This window comes from Myripristis murdjan, chromosome 7 (genome assembly GCF_902150065.1).
Source record: "Myripristis murdjan chromosome 7, fMyrMur1.1, whole genome shotgun sequence".
NCBI lineage: Eukaryota > Metazoa > Chordata > Actinopteri > Holocentriformes > Holocentridae > Myripristis > Myripristis murdjan.
This window is the reverse complement of record NC_043986.1, coordinates 23,169,000-23,187,314: the sequence shown is the minus strand read 5'-3', so window position 1 is coordinate 23,187,314 and position 18,315 is coordinate 23,169,000. Positions and strand designations below refer to the sequence as shown.

The 18,315-nt window shown below is 41.2% G+C and overlaps 2 protein-coding genes across 3 annotated transcripts; one reads left to right on the top strand and one right to left on the bottom strand.

Moving 5' to 3' along the window:
• Positions 1-4,920: 4,920 nt before the first annotated feature.
• On the bottom strand, positions 4,921-7,983 carry gtsf1 (gametocyte specific factor 1). Of its 2 annotated transcripts, none has more exons than XM_030055502.1 (7): positions 7,838-7,983; positions 6,648-6,787; positions 6,385-6,491; positions 5,922-6,048; positions 5,739-5,822; positions 5,409-5,466; positions 4,921-5,320 (listed from the first exon to the last, which is right to left on the bottom strand). In XM_030055502.1, the coding sequence occupies exons 2-7, from the start codon at positions 6,730-6,732 to the stop codon at positions 5,239-5,241; spliced, it is 543 nt and encodes a 180-aa protein (XP_029911362.1). In that variant the 5' UTR covers positions 6,733-6,787; positions 7,838-7,983; the 3' UTR covers positions 4,921-5,238. The 2 variants fall into 2 exon arrangements, 1 of the variants encoding a protein (XP_029911362.1); XR_003928458.1 differs by having other exon boundaries at positions 5,259-5,320; positions 5,687-5,822.
• A 4,738-nt stretch (positions 7,984-12,721) lies between these two features.
• letmd1 (LETM1 domain containing 1) lies at positions 12,722-17,108 on the top strand. Its single transcript, XM_030055840.1, has 9 exons — positions 12,722-12,884; positions 13,266-13,405; positions 13,519-13,634; positions 15,126-15,208; positions 15,435-15,621; positions 16,119-16,220; positions 16,369-16,521; positions 16,642-16,738; positions 16,855-17,108. Exons 1-9 carry the CDS (start codon positions 12,769-12,771, stop codon positions 16,929-16,931), a joined length of 1,071 nt encoding a protein of 356 aa, XP_029911700.1. The 5' UTR covers positions 12,722-12,768; the 3' UTR covers positions 16,932-17,108.
• Positions 17,109-18,315: the final 1,207 nt, after the last annotated feature.

Sequence of the window (18,315 nt, the reverse complement as noted above, 5' to 3'; positions counted from 1 at the left end):
TGCCCGGGGGAGATGATTAATGGTAGCACATATGAGCACAGGTAGCATATATACCTTGAGTCATGTAATGGTTACTGCTACTTTCTTTTCCAAGAAGCTATGCCTCCTGCAGATGGAGTTAAACAGGCCATCCCATGGACCAAAAGGAGTCTGTTTACATACCACAGTGTCCCATGAATGGAAGTTTAGCCATAGATTTCTGATAGAAAGGATGATGACAGAGGTTCAGTAATTGCACTTTCAAAAACAAACACATGAAAAAAAAAATTGCACCATTATCTTAAATTGGTCATGAGCTCAACAACTTTTGTTTGCAACAAGCACCTGTTTTATTTTGGATGGCTGTAGATTGCATTTACAATATCTGACATAGCATTATTGTGATATCTTTAGTTCAAATATAAAGTATTTGTAGCCAACATTTTATTTCTGTTTTTAAAACAAAGCTGTTGAGGCGTTTCAGTGGTGTTCAAATGAGAAAATGATTACACAGAACCTCCATGTCTGTCACGTTAACTTTTCTACCCCACAAAGTAGCATGTTTGGTGTGTGGTGTTCAAGATGATTTGGTCTATATACATAAATAATCCAAAGCATCTGTCACTTAAAGCTGAGTTAGCAGAGTTTGTCTCTTATTTAGTGTCACCAGATGTTTCTGGTGATGATCACGTAGGCTAGGCCTACATCATTTTGACAAATATCATTCAAGTGTCATGGAAACGCATGGCAGATATCATTGAGCAGCTAATATATACCATCCAGTTTTGAGTACAGTCTTAGACACTGCTTTTGTTTGTACATTATTTTGAAGATGTGTTAAACATTTTCGTGTAACTGCCAAATGAGTGGGCATCATTTTGACACAATCAAATTTTGTTTGGGGCATTTCATTTTTACATACCATAGAAATATTGATTATCTGATATTGCAGCTTTACATGAAATAAAATGTAGAACTGCCGTTTGTTGTCTTTGTTTCACACAGATGTAAGTACTAAGTGCCTGGTACTGTTTGACAAGTGCAATTTGCTATATACTAGTTCATGTTCGTGTGGATCAAACACTGCATCAAAAATACCATCACTGGCTGTTACAGACACAGACACATTTCTCATTTTTTTTTAAAAAAATGCTAATGCTACTTCATTATAAATAATTCAAGTTTTAAAAAAATCAGTCCAGCCTGTTATTCTTCCATTCTGACTGTTTTGATTATCACAGGAATATGTGCCAGCAGTGGGCCACAAGCCTGACTGCTGATTACCACAAATTGCTTCTCGGAGGACATTAAAGTTTTCGAAGTCCAAGTCCAAGTCCTTTTGGCGACAGATCAGAACATACTATTGAAAAATGCCTCCCCTCCCTCCAGCCATAAGTTATGTGCTGATCTCTTTTTAGAAGGCTATGGAATTCCCTGACTAGTCTCAAGTGACCCAGACTACTTCATCATTGTACAGTGAAGCACTCTCACATGCATGTAGTGTGTCAATATGTGACTGTACACCTCATATTGCTTGGAGTGAGTGTTATGGGAAAGCTGCTGTGAGTCAAAGCTATAAAATATTATTTATAGATTACACAGGTGCAGCTCTTGATATATAGACTGCTGTAGTATCAGTAACTATACCTTTTGCAAAGCAACTGGGTGTCCACCCCGAATTGAACATTTCCCAAAACAGGCAGTAAGCCCTTTATGGGAGGGAGCTTGAAGCAAATGGTGCGACAAGTGCTATAAAACTCCACTCATATCACTCGGAGAAAAAATCTGTGAGAGTATGGGTGCTGGTTCAGACTCAAGAGCCTCTGAAGGAACACGATAATTACATATTTGTCACGGTGATTTGTTCCAAGCATACAGTGCCTGCTAAGTTTAGTACTGTGCAGCAGGCTTGGGCTTGTAGATTGATGCCTAAGGTTTATGGAGAAACTACTGCCATTGTGATACAGTGTGTGACGCAGCAAATCAACGCCATACAGGTCATCGCTGAGGAATGAAGTCAAATAATGAATGAGAGGGAAACCTAGTGAGCAAGATCCACAAGATGTAGATTTAAAGAGACAAAAGGGTGTGCTAAGAAACCTAAGCTTGATGGAAAGATTATGAAAAAAAAAAAAAAAACATTTTTCCACATTCCTGCACTAATTTCAGTCTGCACAAACCTGTGCATGTCAGACTTTGTGCAAAAGTACACTGACTTTCTGTCAGTAACAGGTTGTGAAATTTCCTGTCTGGTAATCTGACGTAGCCTAATATACACCGGTGGAGGACATGGCTATTAGGACATGTCGAACTCATGCAGCGAGAGTAATTTGATGAAGTCAGCATCACTCTGATTACAGGTATGTGGCTGATGGTGCACCACATACAGCGGCACAACAAAGGCATGCACAGGAAGGGCCACTTGCCATCCATATATCTCCCTTACCTAAGTGGAAATTTAGAGGAGTGATAGAAACTTAAGTGCAACTCTTAAGAGTAATATGAAAAACTGCTGATAATAGAAGATCACAAGCCTCAGAAAGAGTCAGAGGATTAGGAGGAGGCATCTCCACAGCCCAAACTGTCCGCCACACACCGTGCAGGACACCAGCGGCTGTGAGAATATGAGAATGTTACAATTATAAAACAAGACTGACAGAGGGGCTTCGGTTTCACTTGCAGGCGACAAGCCCTGGGTGCGTGCCTGATACTTGTTTGCAGAGTGTCCCACAGCCAGACTGGGCATGAAGAGCCTCACAAGGGTCAAATCTCAATGCAGCGATCAAGGTGACATAAGCCCGCAGCTCTGGGATCAGTGCACTTGAGTCTGCAAAGATGAAACATCTCAACTCAGCACCAAGTAACTCTATGCAACTGAATAATACTGAAATAAAACAGGCTAAAAGGTCAGACTGGATTCGGTTTACATTTATGCCAGCCTTAAGGTGACATTTTCTATGCTGAAAAACTTCAATCACTGAAGTTTTGAAGTCACTGTTTCACTGTTGTACGAGCTGTACATCTTCCACTTGCAGTGTCTTGTACTGGGCACTCACCCCGAAGAGGCAATATCAAGGCTATATAGTTTCATTTTAAGTCACTAGCTGGCACAAATGTAGATAGTGGCTTAGCATATTTCTAGGCACACAAACAAAAACTGTTCTGTTACTGATCAGCATCCAGGTAACCAGAAACACCTGAAAAATGACAACAAAATAATAATCAGAAGAAAATGGTGGCATACTACCTGATTTCAGACCAACTTTTAAAATGATGAAAAGATAATAGATGCTGTCATGATAGAGATATAAACAATCTAGATAACACAGAGCATCTGAAAAGCTATTGATTTTACTGTTTTATGGTTTATTTTTTTACTGTTTTTTTTTTTTTTTTTTTTTCCCCCAAGTATTTCCTCCATGTCCATTTGGCAATATCAGTTTATACTGGCAGGATTCTCACAGACATTAGACACAAAGACAGAGGAGTGTGAGTTTCACAAGGCAGGAAAACCCATTAAGGTCAGTGGAGTGGATCTTACAGAGGAAGATAGCACAAACATACAGGCCTGGTCAGTGATTGCCCGGCCAGTACAGCTCATAGAGTACACACACACATACACAACTCTGATGACTGACTGGTCCCGGTCCACCCAGCGAACCCCTCGGAGGTCCAACATGCACACAGTGTTCTAAGGAGTCATATTTTGTCTTTCCAGATGGTGACGAGGCAGCAGGGTGGTCATCTGAACACTTCCAATAATAGCCGGAACAAAAATAGACAGCCATCACATGAAATCAATAATGCCACTTAAGATATGACGGCGCATGCTGGCCGGCTGGCTTCGCCCTGGTATTATCCAGACACTTAGCAGACTGGCCTTACTTACACAGCTGTCTCAACCTGCAAGAAAAGCTTACTCAGTGCATTTTTCATAATCCAGCTATTTAACAGCCAACTGCTATATAGTTTCCGTGCACAGATGTTGTTAAAACGGTTTCATAATCTAATCAGAGGAAAATCTGTGGAACCTGTGAAAGGAGCTTAAATTTCTGAGGTTATGTCTGTGCAAATCTGTGATCATAATAAACGGTGCTTGGCTTGCTTATATGTAGGGGTCCAACAAATTGATAAGCGCCGCCACCTAGTGGTTATGCAATGCACTGTAATGCCACAGCGCATGTAAATCTCTCTCAACCAGGCATGTTCACACACAGGCTCAGGAAGGTATTAAACATGAACTGTGGTCAAAAATAGGAATACATCATTTAAAAATTGGTCCACTTTAAAAGATCCAATCAAAGCTTCATATTAAAATGTATCAGTGAGATATTGCTGTTCAAAAATTTGGGGATGACAGGTACATCCTGTCTTTTAACTGCGAACATCAATCCATGCCATTCAAGCGATATTTAAGTGCACAGCAAATCAATTGACTGAGTGTCTTGATAATGCTATTTCTGCATTAAGTGAACAGTAATCATCAAACTAAGCGTCTCAGTGTGGGGATATGGTTAAAATGTACTTTATTCTTTTAAATAAAACATGTTGGCTGATAGTAAATACATACATACTTATTTTAAACCTAGGCTTGTGTTGATGTCCAAGTGCCAGATCTGCCAAAGTACAAAACAATCAGCAACTCATTAAACACAAAATGAGAGAGCCAAGCAGTGACACACTGTGCTCTAAACTTTCATAATTTCCATTTTTGTTTAAAGCATCTTGAAACTACTGCCTCACAGGACAATTACTGATAGCCACTGAACAGCTTCTAATATACAACAGAGGAAACATAAGTAATTTATGTGGTAACAAAACCGCTATCCTAACTTAAGACAATCTGCCAACATTTCGTCAGGCTCTAAAAATTACACTGATTTCATTCATCTGTTTCATTTTAATTTCTCATAATGTTGACTAGAAAAAAGTACACACAAAGCAGTTTTAACCATTTATTAGTTATCCGACCTGGAATGTAAAATACAGAATCACCCAGCTGCCCAAATATAAGCTGCTGGTCATAAGATTCTGGTATACTCAGCACTCAAGAAAGAACTAAAACAAAACACCAATGCAGTGAGACAAAAACAAGGCTCTTGCAATCAGGACTCAAAGTTACAAAAATCTTGTGTTGGACACACTTCTAAAAATTTATTGCAAGAACTGTAGCGCTGGTGCCTCTAACAAACAAGTATATCCATACATGCATACATACAGGCGGCCTAAAATAAGTTTCAATTAAAATGGAAATAAAATTCACGGTCTACAAACAGACCATGGAAGAGTGTGGGGCACTCTAACACTAGGTGTAAGGTTGTTGGTGGTGCTTGCTTCCATCCTGCAAAGAAATGAGAAACACATAAGTTTATGGAATGAAAAACAAACAAATGCTATCCATAAATAAGTTAGTGAAGTGGGAGACTAACTTTAGATTTAAGGATGTAGATTCACCCCATACGAAAGGAGCAGCAGTATGATCAGCCTCTGGAAGAACAACAGCACTGTCACATCTACTGAAACTGATACAATAGGCATTTCAATAACTATCTCTGTTATCCTTAAGAGTAAGCGTCAACTTTAGTTCAAGTGGCTCCAAACATAAGAACAAGCTGTAGAACAGTGCAAGCAGGTACTCTACTAATCCCTGCCACTCTAAAAGCATCACTACCATGTTGCTATGGTACTTAAGCTCTCTCATGCTGACCATTTAAATATGGATATGCAACAGGAAGTTCTGTGACTGATTGAATTGCAACCTTCATCCCAGTCCTCAGTAGTGTTGGGGTTGGTCCAAGTGCTGACAGGAACCTGCCATTTGTATCGCCCTTCTGTTTCCCCCGCTGTGAACCACAGAGCATGGACATTTAATTCAAACACGACGAGCACATTTTAAGTTTCATGCAGAAAGTGCAAATTGATGCAGTGCAGAGTGGTCTTACAGTCTTGTGTGCTCACAGATCTTCTGTCCACACAGGTGGCGGTGTGCAGAGTCAGCTCGTGCTTGGGTATCAGGTGGCGAGCGTTAAACGGACAGGTTTTTAGTTCACTAGCCAGCTGGGGATGATTCTGCAACAGGGAGAGATTAGCAGCAGCTCAAAAGTTACTTCAGCGATCGTTCGTGCCTCAAATCTATTTCTCTTAAACAACCAGTTATTCTTTGTTCCAGTACAGCGCTACTAATAGTACAACAGCCTACTGCTGCACTGTGACAGCGAGCAAACAGATCCTTCTGACAGGCCTGCAGTCTGGATATGATGCAGACCTCTGAAAGACAGCTGATCATTGGTAGATAAATGCTGAAAAATGATAATTAGGAACTGCAATAAGGCTACACCATTGGAAAAAAAAATAGGAAGGAGGATAATCCAGTTTCATTCATGCATTTTTAGTACATCAACTAACCTTCCTGCACTTGATCAGATGGTACGGGAAGCGGCAAGCCCGGATCTGATGGTTCTTGTCAAAAGGACACTGCAGAAGTTTGTCAGGGTCGCAGTCATCTCTATCATCTTTGTATATCAGGGAAAAAGACATTTCATCTATTATCACACTAAAAAAATCTGATATTATCACAATCAACATAAGCAGGGTGTGTAGGCTTCAGGTTAAGAGTCTTGCCAGAGAAGTTTTTTTCTGCTGAGTACATGGAGGGATCTTTAGTTTACCGTTTTCCCCAGTGATATGGGACTGGAGTCTCTCAGAGGAAATCTTGCAGGGACCAGTAGTGGACCCAAGTCTAAAGGTCGACATTCTTCAGGACCTGCTGCCTGGACCGACAATCTCCAAAAACTGGTGGTTCAGAGCACTGGGTGCAAAAGGTTAGACAGGTTAATGATGTTATCCTGACATTCTGATGGAGGGCTCAGCTCATCTGTAAACAATTTGGAAAATATGCACAATGCATGGCAACCGTTGATATAAGCTGTTGAGAATCACATGTAACTACCAGTATATTTGGAAAGGTGCTGTGTAAAGTCCATTAGATTACAGTTAGTAGCTATGATGACAAGTTTAAAAAAAAAAAAAAAGCCACACTTGGACCATCCTTAATTTGAATGTTGAAAATTAAAGATCTCTAATGTTCTGATTAGCAAACCACTAGTCCAATGAATTTCTGTGGTTCCGTAAAGGTTTGCTAACTTAAATAAAAGTTTAATTTGCATCCTGTAGATAATTGCATTGAAGTTACACCGTGTTAGTGATTTAGCTTGTCGTAGGTACCCAGACGGCCAAAGGGTGTCGCTGCAACTCCTTCATTTACCTTGCACCTGGAGTCCCAGCACCGCACGAACCACGCAAAAGTTGGGAGGAACTCTTGACCCTTCGGCAAGAAACGTTTCGCCACTTTCTGATAAACTCTAGAGTTCATAAGTTCAGCCTCCATGCAGACTGAAGGCTGTAGTGGAGCTGGAAGCTGCTGCTGTAGGAGGCGGTTTGTCGAGCCGCTCGTTGCCGCGGACAACAGTCAGCTTCACTGTGTGGCCCTGAACTCACTGAGGCCTCTGTGGTTGTGATTAACACGAGATTTACTCCGCGGGCCTACGTGAAAAACTATCGCTAGGACAAAAGAGGCACATGCCTACCTCTGAAATCCGTCAGTCTCGTGTTAATTACATGTGCTCTTTACTAACACATAGTCATCACGGTGGTTAAAATGCCCCGCAGACCTCACACCGTGTACTCATTTACATGCATAACAAACTCACCTAGCAAACAACAAAGCGAAAAGTTGCCCAAGTAGCTAACAATGGGTGATGCATTATGCAGACTTTTATGCTATATGTTAAAAAAGTTGAATGTTGGAATGGCTAAACTCTATTTTAAAACCCTTAAACTTAAAAAGTAAAACTCTTACCTCCAAAAAGGGCTTTGTCTGCTCAGGTCTCGTCGACGGCCCTGTGATTGAGCAGAAGCAGCGGTTCAAACAAACGGTTCGGCCAGCAACGCGCTAAACCCCGCCCATAAATCGCCTGGTCCCTGGTATCGCGAGATGTGCTGCGATTTTACGCGAACTAGTCAAATGAAAACACGAAGCGCCGCTAAAGAAGTAGCGCAACACAGAGCCGCGCTAGAGAAAACTGTGAAATTAGATACATAAAGGAACATCAGCGAGCAGTCATCCTCGTCCGAACGCTACTATTGCTATCAATGTTTCTGCTAATTTCTCTAAGGCCTCTGACCCACATTTACAAAATTAGCCTTTGGCTGTATTATAAAAATACTACTACTACTACTAATAATAATAATAATTAACATGTTTGAAAAAGAATCGTCTGTGTAACAAAACCAAAAACAACTGACCAAAAATCCACCCTTATATGTAAAATTAATTGTGTTGACAACCTGTGAAAAGGGTAAATGAATATATATTAAATATCTAGGTCAGTGGTCCTCAACCCAGACCCAGTTAAGGCCCATGCACCTTCATGCACGCCCTGTTCAGGTAGATCTGTTTCAGCCAATCAGCATGAAGCCTTTAAGGGGCTACTCACATTGCCCTATTCCTGCTGTGCTCACGCACGTTTGACCCCAAAATCTGGATTATTTGACAAGTGTGATCGCTCCATACCATGCTTGAATACAGTACACTTCCCTCACTCTGGCACGGTTGGAGGGGTGTGCTTCAGCATAGTATGGGCGCTCATGCATGCGCATGGTCGCGTAAAAAAATCGTTTTATGTGTGCAGCGCAACTAGCTGCGCATCACTGCTTCAGGCAATCAATAATCAATGTTGTCTGTGTCCTTGTCAATTGTGTTGCTGCAACCGCGTATAAACAAAAGTCAATTTATGATGACATCGGGCCATGCGTGTGTCGTATTTCAACGTGATGACGGACAAGTACTGGAGGCAATCGTGCTTGAGCACAGTTGGGCTTTGGGTAATGTGCAGGCCAGCGGGGGACTGTGGAGGGGGGCATTCCTGCTTCAGCACGATACGGAGCAACTGGCCCTAATGTGAGTAACCCCTAAAGGGATCAGGTGTGGACGAGCGGAGCTGAATCAAAAACCTACAGGACAGGGGTCTTGAGGATCCGGTTGGGGACCACTGATCGAGGTAAATGTATGGATAGATAGATAGATAGATAGATAGATGGGTAGCTACCAGACAATTGTATGCGTCATTCATAATAAGTTGGAACTGGGAAGGTTCCGTCTTGGGACTTCCTGCCTCTCACCTCAGTGTGTTAACGTGGTTTAGGTTGGAACAAAATGGTTTCCTCATTGATGTCAGCACTTGTTTTGGTGATATGATGTCACTGAACTACATGTCAGGTGAACCGAGGCTCTGAGGAAGGCCGGGCCTGCCTGGGAATGACGAGGTTGAGGGTGGCTCATATGCTGATCAAGTGGGAAACGTCCCAGTTCCCACTTCTCATGGGCACAGTAATAGTGTAACTGCCAGATTCAGGAAGTTAAAAAAACGATTCACCAATAAAACCTGCCTTTGTGAATTTATGTTGAGGTGTTGTGAAGATGACTCACCACGATCACCTACATGCTTCTGCAGGAGTAGATCAGATTTGAACTGCAACTTTGAACTGTTTTTAAGAGATTGTGTTTACACTACCACCAGTCTAGGATGTCAGTGTTACCATGGAGATGTGCCAAAGTTGGGCAGCCTGTTCAGGCCTCAGTTTAAGATTTGTTTCTTGCTTGCCTGGCCAATAGCAAACTAGTTAACAAACACGTTGGTGACAAGTGATATCACCACCTGTTGTGTTAAAAGGTGACATCACTTGAAGTCACTGCAGTGTGCACATACACAAGGCTGCTATAATACTTTTCCTTTAGCAACTCTACCACATCTAGGGTTAGAATGTGTCTAAATGGAAGAAAAACCTGCATTTTATCAGTACATATTTTAGAGAGCCCCCACATTTCTTGCATCATGTTTTTAGGGGATCTTATGCTTTATTAAGGGGAGTTTGTTAAATACCCGCTGCCTGTTGAATGCTGTTTTATTTATATTAATATATTTTTTTTACATGGAAGGAGGACTGGCAAAGTGGGAATTTTCATTTTACAGTCTCTCTCTGTCTCTCTCTCTCTCTCTCTTTCTCTCTCTGAAATGATTCTTGTTTATTTGCATGTCGAGTGGGAAGTGAACACAGATGGGCAGGTGAGACACATTTGTAGACATTGGATGTTAATGCCAGCTGTGTGTGGACGGACTGACAGCTGGCCACATGTGCTCAGATTTCTCAGGACGGTTGTTCACACCAAGCATGACCAGCCTCTCAGACACAGTGGCCTGTGAGAGGCCTGTCTTTCCTCTTGGCAGCTGCATGTTCAGGTGAAATGGGACAGTTTTGGAGCGCCAACAGGATCCCCCTAGTGGCACTGGCAGGTAATGATACCTGAGTGTTACTGCAGTGTTGTTGGCAGAACGGGACAAAAGTCTTCAGAATCACACAGAGGTGAAAGTAGTTCATTACATTTACTAACGTTACTGTATTTGAGTAGGTTTTGGTGAACTTGTACTTTTGGATATGTTTTTAAAGTGAGTAATTTTACTTTTACTTATAAATTTTTGCATGAGTGTTGTACTTTGCTACATTTTAAATCATATTCATTACAGAGAGCAAATGATCAGTGACAGATTGTCACAATAAAAGCTCACTCAGCAGAGACAAGAAGAGGAACCCGGATCTACTACTTGGTTCTACTTTTTGTCATTTCTGAATTTCCAATAAAAAGTGCACACGGAAAAACTGCAGATGGTCGATGGAAGCGAGGACCATTTAGACTCAACAGGCAAAAAATGTGGGATGTAAGTGTGGAAAAAAACTGGGAATAATATCAGTGAGCTGGCTTAGCGATGGTAACCATATGCTCAACAATTGTATTATGTGCTTATTCCACATTTGTCGGCTGAGTCTACAGGGTCCTCACTTCAGTTTTGCATGTTGCACCTTTAAAAGAGTCTAGTTTGAACCCTGAACTCTCATCATGCATGGAGACACATTGCTGTTTTGAAAGAAGAACTCAGTAACCTCTACTGCAAGTACATTTTCAATGAGCAACTTTTTACTTTTACTTCAGTAGATTTTTACAGCAGAACTTCTTCTTTTTAAGCAAAATATCAGCAAAGTAACAGTGCTTCCTCTTTAGTAGCAATCTGTAGAACTCTTTCCACCTTAACCCAAAAATTAACCCTGCCCACAACTGTGATCTCAGACGCATCAAATCCAAGTCGGCAAGTTAAGCAGCCCACCTGTGGCAACTATCTAGCTCACGTAAAGGTCTTTGTATTTACAGCACACAAAATGCATATGTATACATCATTTATATATATTCTCTGTTTGTCTGACGTGTGTTAGTGTGTAGCCTTTTGCATTATGACTGTAATGTGAATTTCCTTCGGGATGAATAAAGTATCTATCTCTATCTATCTATCTATCTATCTATCTATCTATCTATCTATCTATCTATCTATCTATCTATCTATCTATCTATCTATGTTTATTTTCTCACTGGGTCGGCACCTATCACACACTTGTCTGGCCAGCGAGGGGCCTCCTCTCTCTGTGATCCCTCTAAAGATTTCTTTGATTTTTTCTTGTTGTAACTAGGCTTTTTAAGAAGTTTTTTTCTTGTCCGCTTTGAGGATTAAGTCAGGGGGCGTTGTCCTGTTTGTTGTGAACTTGTGAGCATGTAAAGCCCTTTGAGACTGCAAACACTGATATTGGACTTTAAATGAACTTGAACTTAAAGAAAAGCAAAGTAAAATGGGTTTTGTCTATGATAGCTGCAGATGTAGCCTAATTCAGCGGTGTTACCACCATCTCTAAAGTGAGGGAATGTCCAGGTGTAAGATTTTTTTCAACATAAACATGAACCAACAGGTTTATGTCATTTTTGTGTGTGCACATAATTGTTTCAGGTCATCATAGGCAAAGTGAAGGAACAAAGGTGACATGTAGAAATAAGTTGATTATAATATGACATCAAGGAAATGCCCAAAGGCGATAATCTGTGATGACTTGTTTGTCTAGGCCATAAATTCTTCCAGCCTTAGCAGCTTTATCGTCACCACTTTATCGTCAAACCTGAGTACAGTGGCTACAGCAGGATGTATGTAAACCACTCCTTTCCAGCGGCCTATTTTACATACGTATATTTCTGTTGCATGTATTTGAAATATGCATTACAACTATTTTTGAGTGTTTTGTACTTGGTATTTGAAAGGACTGAGGAAAATCAATTGTCATTTGAAACAAGATACTTTACAGTGGACTCATTTTGTACTTTCCGTGGTCTATAAAACATTTTTAAAAATTCATGTAACACACTCTCACGGTGGTTTTGTAGGCCCAGACACCTATGAAGTCTGGGCGGCCCCTCATCTGAACTGCAGTAACCAGTGATGCGAATTCACTGTAGTGAGTCCAGGACCCACAGGTGGCCATATGAGAAGGTCCCCATCATGGGGAGCCCATGATGTCTTTATTTATTTCCCACCGAACAAATTGTCGTGTTTGATGTTATAATGGTTAATTATGGATAAATCCATGTATGTGCTGAAAGTGTAAATGAAACTGATTTACAAAGCATTGCCACATCATCATAACCATGACAAAAAACAAATGAAATAGTGTCTGTAGCGACATAATAGCGCCAAAATCAATGATCAGTAAAAGGAGTTGAGTGAAAAAAGGTGTGAACAAATTACACTGCACAGTCAAAGAAGCTCTGCAAAACAGCAGGTCGTGCAGCGTGCATTACGGTAGCCGCCGGTCGTTACGGTAACCGCCCGTCGTCACACGGCTCCTTCCTTCAGCAACATGGCGCTGTCCTGTGCGGGTGTGTTCAGTCATTTGCCTTTGGTACGGCTGTGTGGACTCCGGACGAATGGGATAACAGCCGGCCTGTACCCTCTGTGTATCTCCTCTCAGGCCAGGTACACAGCTGCCATTTAACCCATAAGCAGTCAGTTTGTCTCAGTTTCTTGAAAGCTTGCTAAGCTAAGGTATGTTGCCCGGTGTGTCTTCCAGCCTCTGCCCTCTCTACCCGCATACCTCAGCTGGCTTATGGAAAGCCAACACTCATTTAATTTAATTTAAACACTAGTTTACACCTTTAATTCTTCAGCCTACTAACTTTTCTATGGACCTGGCTCATGTGCAGCATTTATCTCTGCGCGTAAATAAGAGTAAATTGCGTTGAATGGGTGATAGCGGTGTTTTATGCATGGTTAATACCTGGAAGCACATTTTTAGTAGCTTATTTGTCCTGTTTCCCTGGTGTGACTCCTAACATTACCCCTGCTGTCCCTGTGTAGACACTACTCCTCGTCTAAAGTCAGGCGGGGTATCGGCCGACACATTGCCTCCAGGCTCCAGTGGGCAAATAACAAATATGAAAATTTCCTCAAAAGACGATTCCCCCGCTTTTACCAGCTTTATCACACTTTTGTGGAAGGTAAAGTTTCACCGTTAACTCACATTTGAAGTGAAATCACCAAGTGTCACTGTGTATCTGTAGCATGTGAGTGTAAACTCCACACATACTGGATGTCAACACTGTTGTTGCAGGGGTCAAGCTGCTCATGCAGGATGCCAGTGAAGTGAGGAGGATAAAGGTCATGATGCACAGTGACGGAGTGAGGCTCGATCAGCTGCCCTACAGGGACATGGAGAAGCTGCGACAGGTGGGCCAGGGGCTGCATCCCTCATCTGACTCCACACTGTGGCGCAAACAGGAGCGTTTAAACTCACTGAAGTCAGTAGATCACAGAGCAGATACACTGAAGAAAAACATGGTGTAAAAAAAAAAAAAAAAAAAAAAAAAAAAAGTGTCAGAAAGGGGAGTTAGAATGATTTCAATAGCCTTATACTTCAACGCTGAAAAAATCAGAAAAAAGTTTAACAACCATGTTTCATATGTTAGTGGACTATATAAATAAAGGTGTGTGTGCATGTGTGAGACGGAGCTTCAGAAACAATTTCGATTTTTGCTTGTTTAATTTGTGCTATTTTCTATACTGTAGGCCTGCTGTGTTTTGTTTGAATCATACAGTAATTTAGTAATTTAATTAATGCACTAGTTTGAAAAGCATTTGATCGTACAATTGGCTGCTGAGTCTCTCCCAAGTTTTGCATATAATTCAGAAAAGGGGAGAAATACTTGGTGGAGGTCTGCACTCTATACTGCACATGCACAATTCTAGTTTGAATTATGCTCAAGTGTGTTACGCACAACTCCCTTATTTAATCATAAATTTTGGTGCTATTATGTCACTACAGACACTGTTTTATTTGAATTTTCTAATGTGTCATGATCATTTGACAATATTTTGTGACTCAAGTTTTCAGATTTGGAATTTATTTGTTTAATAACTTTGAGATACATGTTGAACACAGACATGAATTTAACCGTAATTAACCATATAACATTAAACATGAGTTTAACATTACAATTTGTTGGGGGGAAAAATCAGTTGGGACCCTGTGGGGTCTCACTACATTGAAAACCTATTTACATCATTGGATTTTACATTACCGGGTCTTATTTCCGTGGAAATCTTTTGTATTGCTGTATTCCACTAAATATTGTTTGTTGTACAAAACGATCAGAGGGCTGCTGCTCTTCCAGCACAAACTGAGTTTTCAGAATTTCTCACAGTTTCAGACGGTGAAACAAGTGCAAGGCTTACGGGAAAATCCCCTCCAAGATGATTATCCTCTTTATTAAGGCAAAAGAGAAAGCAAACACGTCTGGTGCAACACAGGAGAGGGGACAAGCAGCTGAGGTTGTGGGAAATGGTTGTGATTTTGAGAAACTCTTAGCAGCAACAGGTAAAGGCTACCAGTCATCTCCAACATGGTTTAGTTTGTTTACAGCAATTACTACCAAGGTATCATAATCGATTTGTCAGTCATGTAGCACCTTGTCAAACGTAGGGGTAAGCAAGACATTTCTATAGCCTTGGCTCGATCGTTCAACAGCACTTATAAATTGTTCTTTCACTGCTGTTTGCTCGCCCGGTGCATTTCAGTATCTGAGGTTCAGAAACACATAAAGCTCTGCTAAAGGGATATTAATATTTATGTTATTACAGGTGAACGGAGATGTAAACCCTTCGCTTGTTTGACTTGGGAGGGCCTGTTTTGTCTTTACTCACTCCATCTTTGTCCCACAGTTTCGCAGAGACATCATCAAGGCCATTCCACTGATGATGATATCTATTCCCCCCTTTGCCAACTACCTGGTTTTTGTCCTGATGTGAGTTTATTTAGAAAGTAATACCTTGTCGTGTCAGTCATCACTGGTGTATGTTGTGCAAATCATTCTGAATTGATTAACACTAGTACGTTGGCATAGTAAAGGTAACGCTCATTTGTCTGTGTTAACAAAATATAATAATAAAAGACAAGATTCCTTCCTGTTTCTTTCAGTACATATTCTTCCCATCACTCCATGTGTTTCTCCTCTTCTGTTCACTGCCCAGGTACTTTTTCCCTCGCCAGCTCCTCATTCCTCATTTCTGGACTCCCCGGCAGACAGTGGAGTATCGGGGAGTGTACCATACCCACAGGGCCCAGCACCACTTGGCAGTGCTCAAAGGCCTGGAGTACACCGTCGGCAAGGTCAAAGACGGCCGCCTACAGAGTCACCTGAAGCACCTGTGCACCAAAGTGAGTGAACGTGTCAACAATTCTCAGTGAAAGGAGCATATTCTGTGTATTGTGGTTTGAGAGACACGTTTAATAGTGTTGTTTTCTATATGCAGATCATGTTCACGGATAGAGAATGAATGTAGATTTGAAACCTGATGTTGTTTAACCATGTGACGTCATTGTGTTGTGGTTAATAATTTGAATTTTATTGATTTGAGTTAATAAATAACCACTGCACTCCTGGCCGGCAGGGAAGGGGCTTTCCTCTCTCCTGTCTTCCTTCTTAAGATTTCTTTTTTTCCCCCTGTATTGGCTTCTGGGGTTTTGTTGGAAAGTTTTTTTTTTTTTTTTTTGCTCGCCCACTTTGAGGTTTCAGCTCAGAGGACATTGTTGTTTTCTACAAACTGTTTAATGTTAAGTCCCTTGAGACTGTAACAGTGAATAAGAGCTCTAAATAAACTTGAGCTTCAACTTAATGACATATAACACTGAATGGTACTGCTTTATATTTTCAGGTGCAAAGCGGAGCACACCCTGGAGTGTCCGAAATCCATGCTGTTCGAGGCCTGTTTTCTGGCCCCCCGCTGGGTTTGAGGAGGATGGGTGTGACTCAGATGGTCAGTGACTAACTCAAATAGCTCAAATCCCCATAAAAGCAAACATCTCAGTCATTTGGTCTCTCATGTGAACTGCAAAAGCCACAGCGACTCAAAAAAGCAGCTGAACATTGTAGTTCTTTTTCTGTCTGTGCTTGTGGCCAACCAGAGACACATCTGCCCCCTGCTCTTCCTCACGCCGCACCTCCCCGGCTTCCTGATTGGCAGTCGGCTGAGAAGCCACGCCCTGGAGCTTCTGATGCTGGACCACGCCCTCCTCAGACTGGGCCCCGAGCAGCTGAGTGACTCCGAAATCAGACAGGTTCACCAGTGTCATTCATCTGGATCAGGAGCCATCTCCATCCCTTAACCATGAAGTAAGCTGTGTATTAATACATGACTGAAAAAGTGATTATATATCATATTTTTTTATTCTCCTTAGGCTTGTTATGTCAGGGGTCTCAACTCTGATAGCCATGACATTAAGAAGTGCCGAGAGTGGTTATCCCAGTGGCTTCGGATGTCCTCTTCACTGAAAGGTATATCCAATCAACAAACTTCTCCTCTTGGTGTAACTGCTGTACACTGTCAACACATCTGGTTTGTCACATAGCTCATGCTCTTTTTATGCTTCCTTTTATTTCTTCTTTTGCAGAGTCAGAGGTGTCACTGCTTTTGCACAGCATGGTTTTACTCTCCGCCAACTACTCAAACAGTCAAAACCGCCGCTGACAGGAAGCCTGCAGCTCTCTTGCATTTCCACTTTGCCCTCTCTCAAGTGTTGGGTAACACTGTTTCCTGAGAGTTGTCAACATCTCCTCTCTGCTAAGGAAAAAATATTTAAAGCTGCACAAAGCAAGATTGTGCTGTTTAAAAAAAAAAAAAAAAAAGCATACACCTATTTTATTGGCCTAAAAAGTGGGGCTACAGTAACGAGAATCTCCACCAGCATGAAGCGATGAATCAAAACTTAGAGCAAAATATCAGCAATATTCAGAGCGAAGAGAGAGGGAGATGGGTGAAAATCCAAGGTTGGTGAGACAGAAAGGTCCTTACTGCTGTTTGGGAGAAAGTTTTACATTTTGCTGCTAAGCCTTGATCTGTTGCTTCCTGGGCAAAGATGTGTTTGTACCTTAAACCAGATTTTTATTTGGGCAAAAAAAGACAAATTTATTAAGTCTGAATGAGGAGCAACACGATGATCTTGTCTGTTGCAGCCCCACTGTGTGATTTACACTGATAAGACAGGTGTATTTTTGTACAAAGTCTCGCCTAAAGTATCTTTAGGGTTAACGACATGTAATAGTACACCTCAGTAATGGAGGACCTGCATTACATGGTGCACTGGACTATATTTAATGGTGATGCTAGGCTGTTGCTGTATCTCAAATGTATTACCAATATAGGGCACACATTACTCATGTTTACTCTAGGCTCATATATTACACTGAAAAAAGGTGTGACGGGTGTGAACTACACTATTGTTGCAAAACACCTCAGCAGTGCTCTCATGGTCAGTCTGTTTATCTTTAGCTTGTGGGATGGTAAATATGAAAATTAGTTTGCCCAGAAACATTCCAACCTGGAAACACAGATAATATATGTGGGATTTTTGTTCAGTGTTTTTCCATGTTTGTTGAAAACTTTTGTGTTGCATGTTTTCTCTTGCCTTTGTGCCTCACTTAACTCCCCTCCTCATAGTTCCTCACCGTCAATATTAATTGTCTTCAGCAAAGAAAGAAGACTTAAAAGGGGAACTCTGACGAAAAGTAGCACGTTCAGAGCGACTGGCCTTCATCAAAAACGACTGGACGACACGAGGCCACCTTTGAACTCATGACAATGATTTATGAATTGTTACGTCATTCAAGTTTGTGTTGAATCTGAACTGAACATAGCAATTACACTCCTGAAACTTTTGGGTGCAACAAAATTACAATACCTCTGAAATATGACATATTTTAGACTGCCTGAAAAGAGTTATAGTGGCACTTTATTTGTTTAATTTTATTGTTTACTTAATGTGTTTTTCTTTTTACATTGGCAGCTTATAATACACTCATATTCATTATAGCTGTTGTTTTCTGGCCTGTGAAGAGGAACTGCACCTCCCTTG

What these genes read in the sequence shown, in the direction of transcription:
- letmd1 (XM_030055840.1), top strand. Translation starts at nt 12,769, where the DNA reads ATGGCGCTGTCCTGTGCGGGTGTGTTCAGTCATTTGCCTTTGGTACGG. An exon ending in TGTATCTCCTCTCAGGCCAG is followed by an intron (nt 12,885 to 13,265) that starts GTACACAGCTGC and finishes GTCCCTGTGTAG; the next exon opens with ACACTACTCCTCGTCTAAAG. An exon ending in GGATGGGTGTGACTCAGATG is followed by an intron (nt 16,221 to 16,368) that starts GTCAGTGACTAA and finishes GTGGCCAACCAG; the next exon opens with AGACACATCTGCCCCCTGCT.
- gtsf1 (XM_030055502.1), bottom strand. Translation starts at nt 6,732, where the DNA reads ATGTCGACCTTTAGACTTGGGTCCACTACTGGTCCCTGCAAGATTTCC. An exon ending in TACTGAGGACTGGGATGAAG is followed by an intron (nt 5,467 to 5,738) that starts GTTGCAATTCAA and finishes TTGTTCTTCCAG; the next exon opens with AGGCTGATCATACTGCTGCT. An exon ending in TCTACATCCTTAAATCTAAA is followed by an intron (nt 5,321 to 5,408) that starts GTTAGTCTCCCA and finishes ATTTCTTTGCAG; the next exon opens with GATGGAAGCAAGCACCACCA.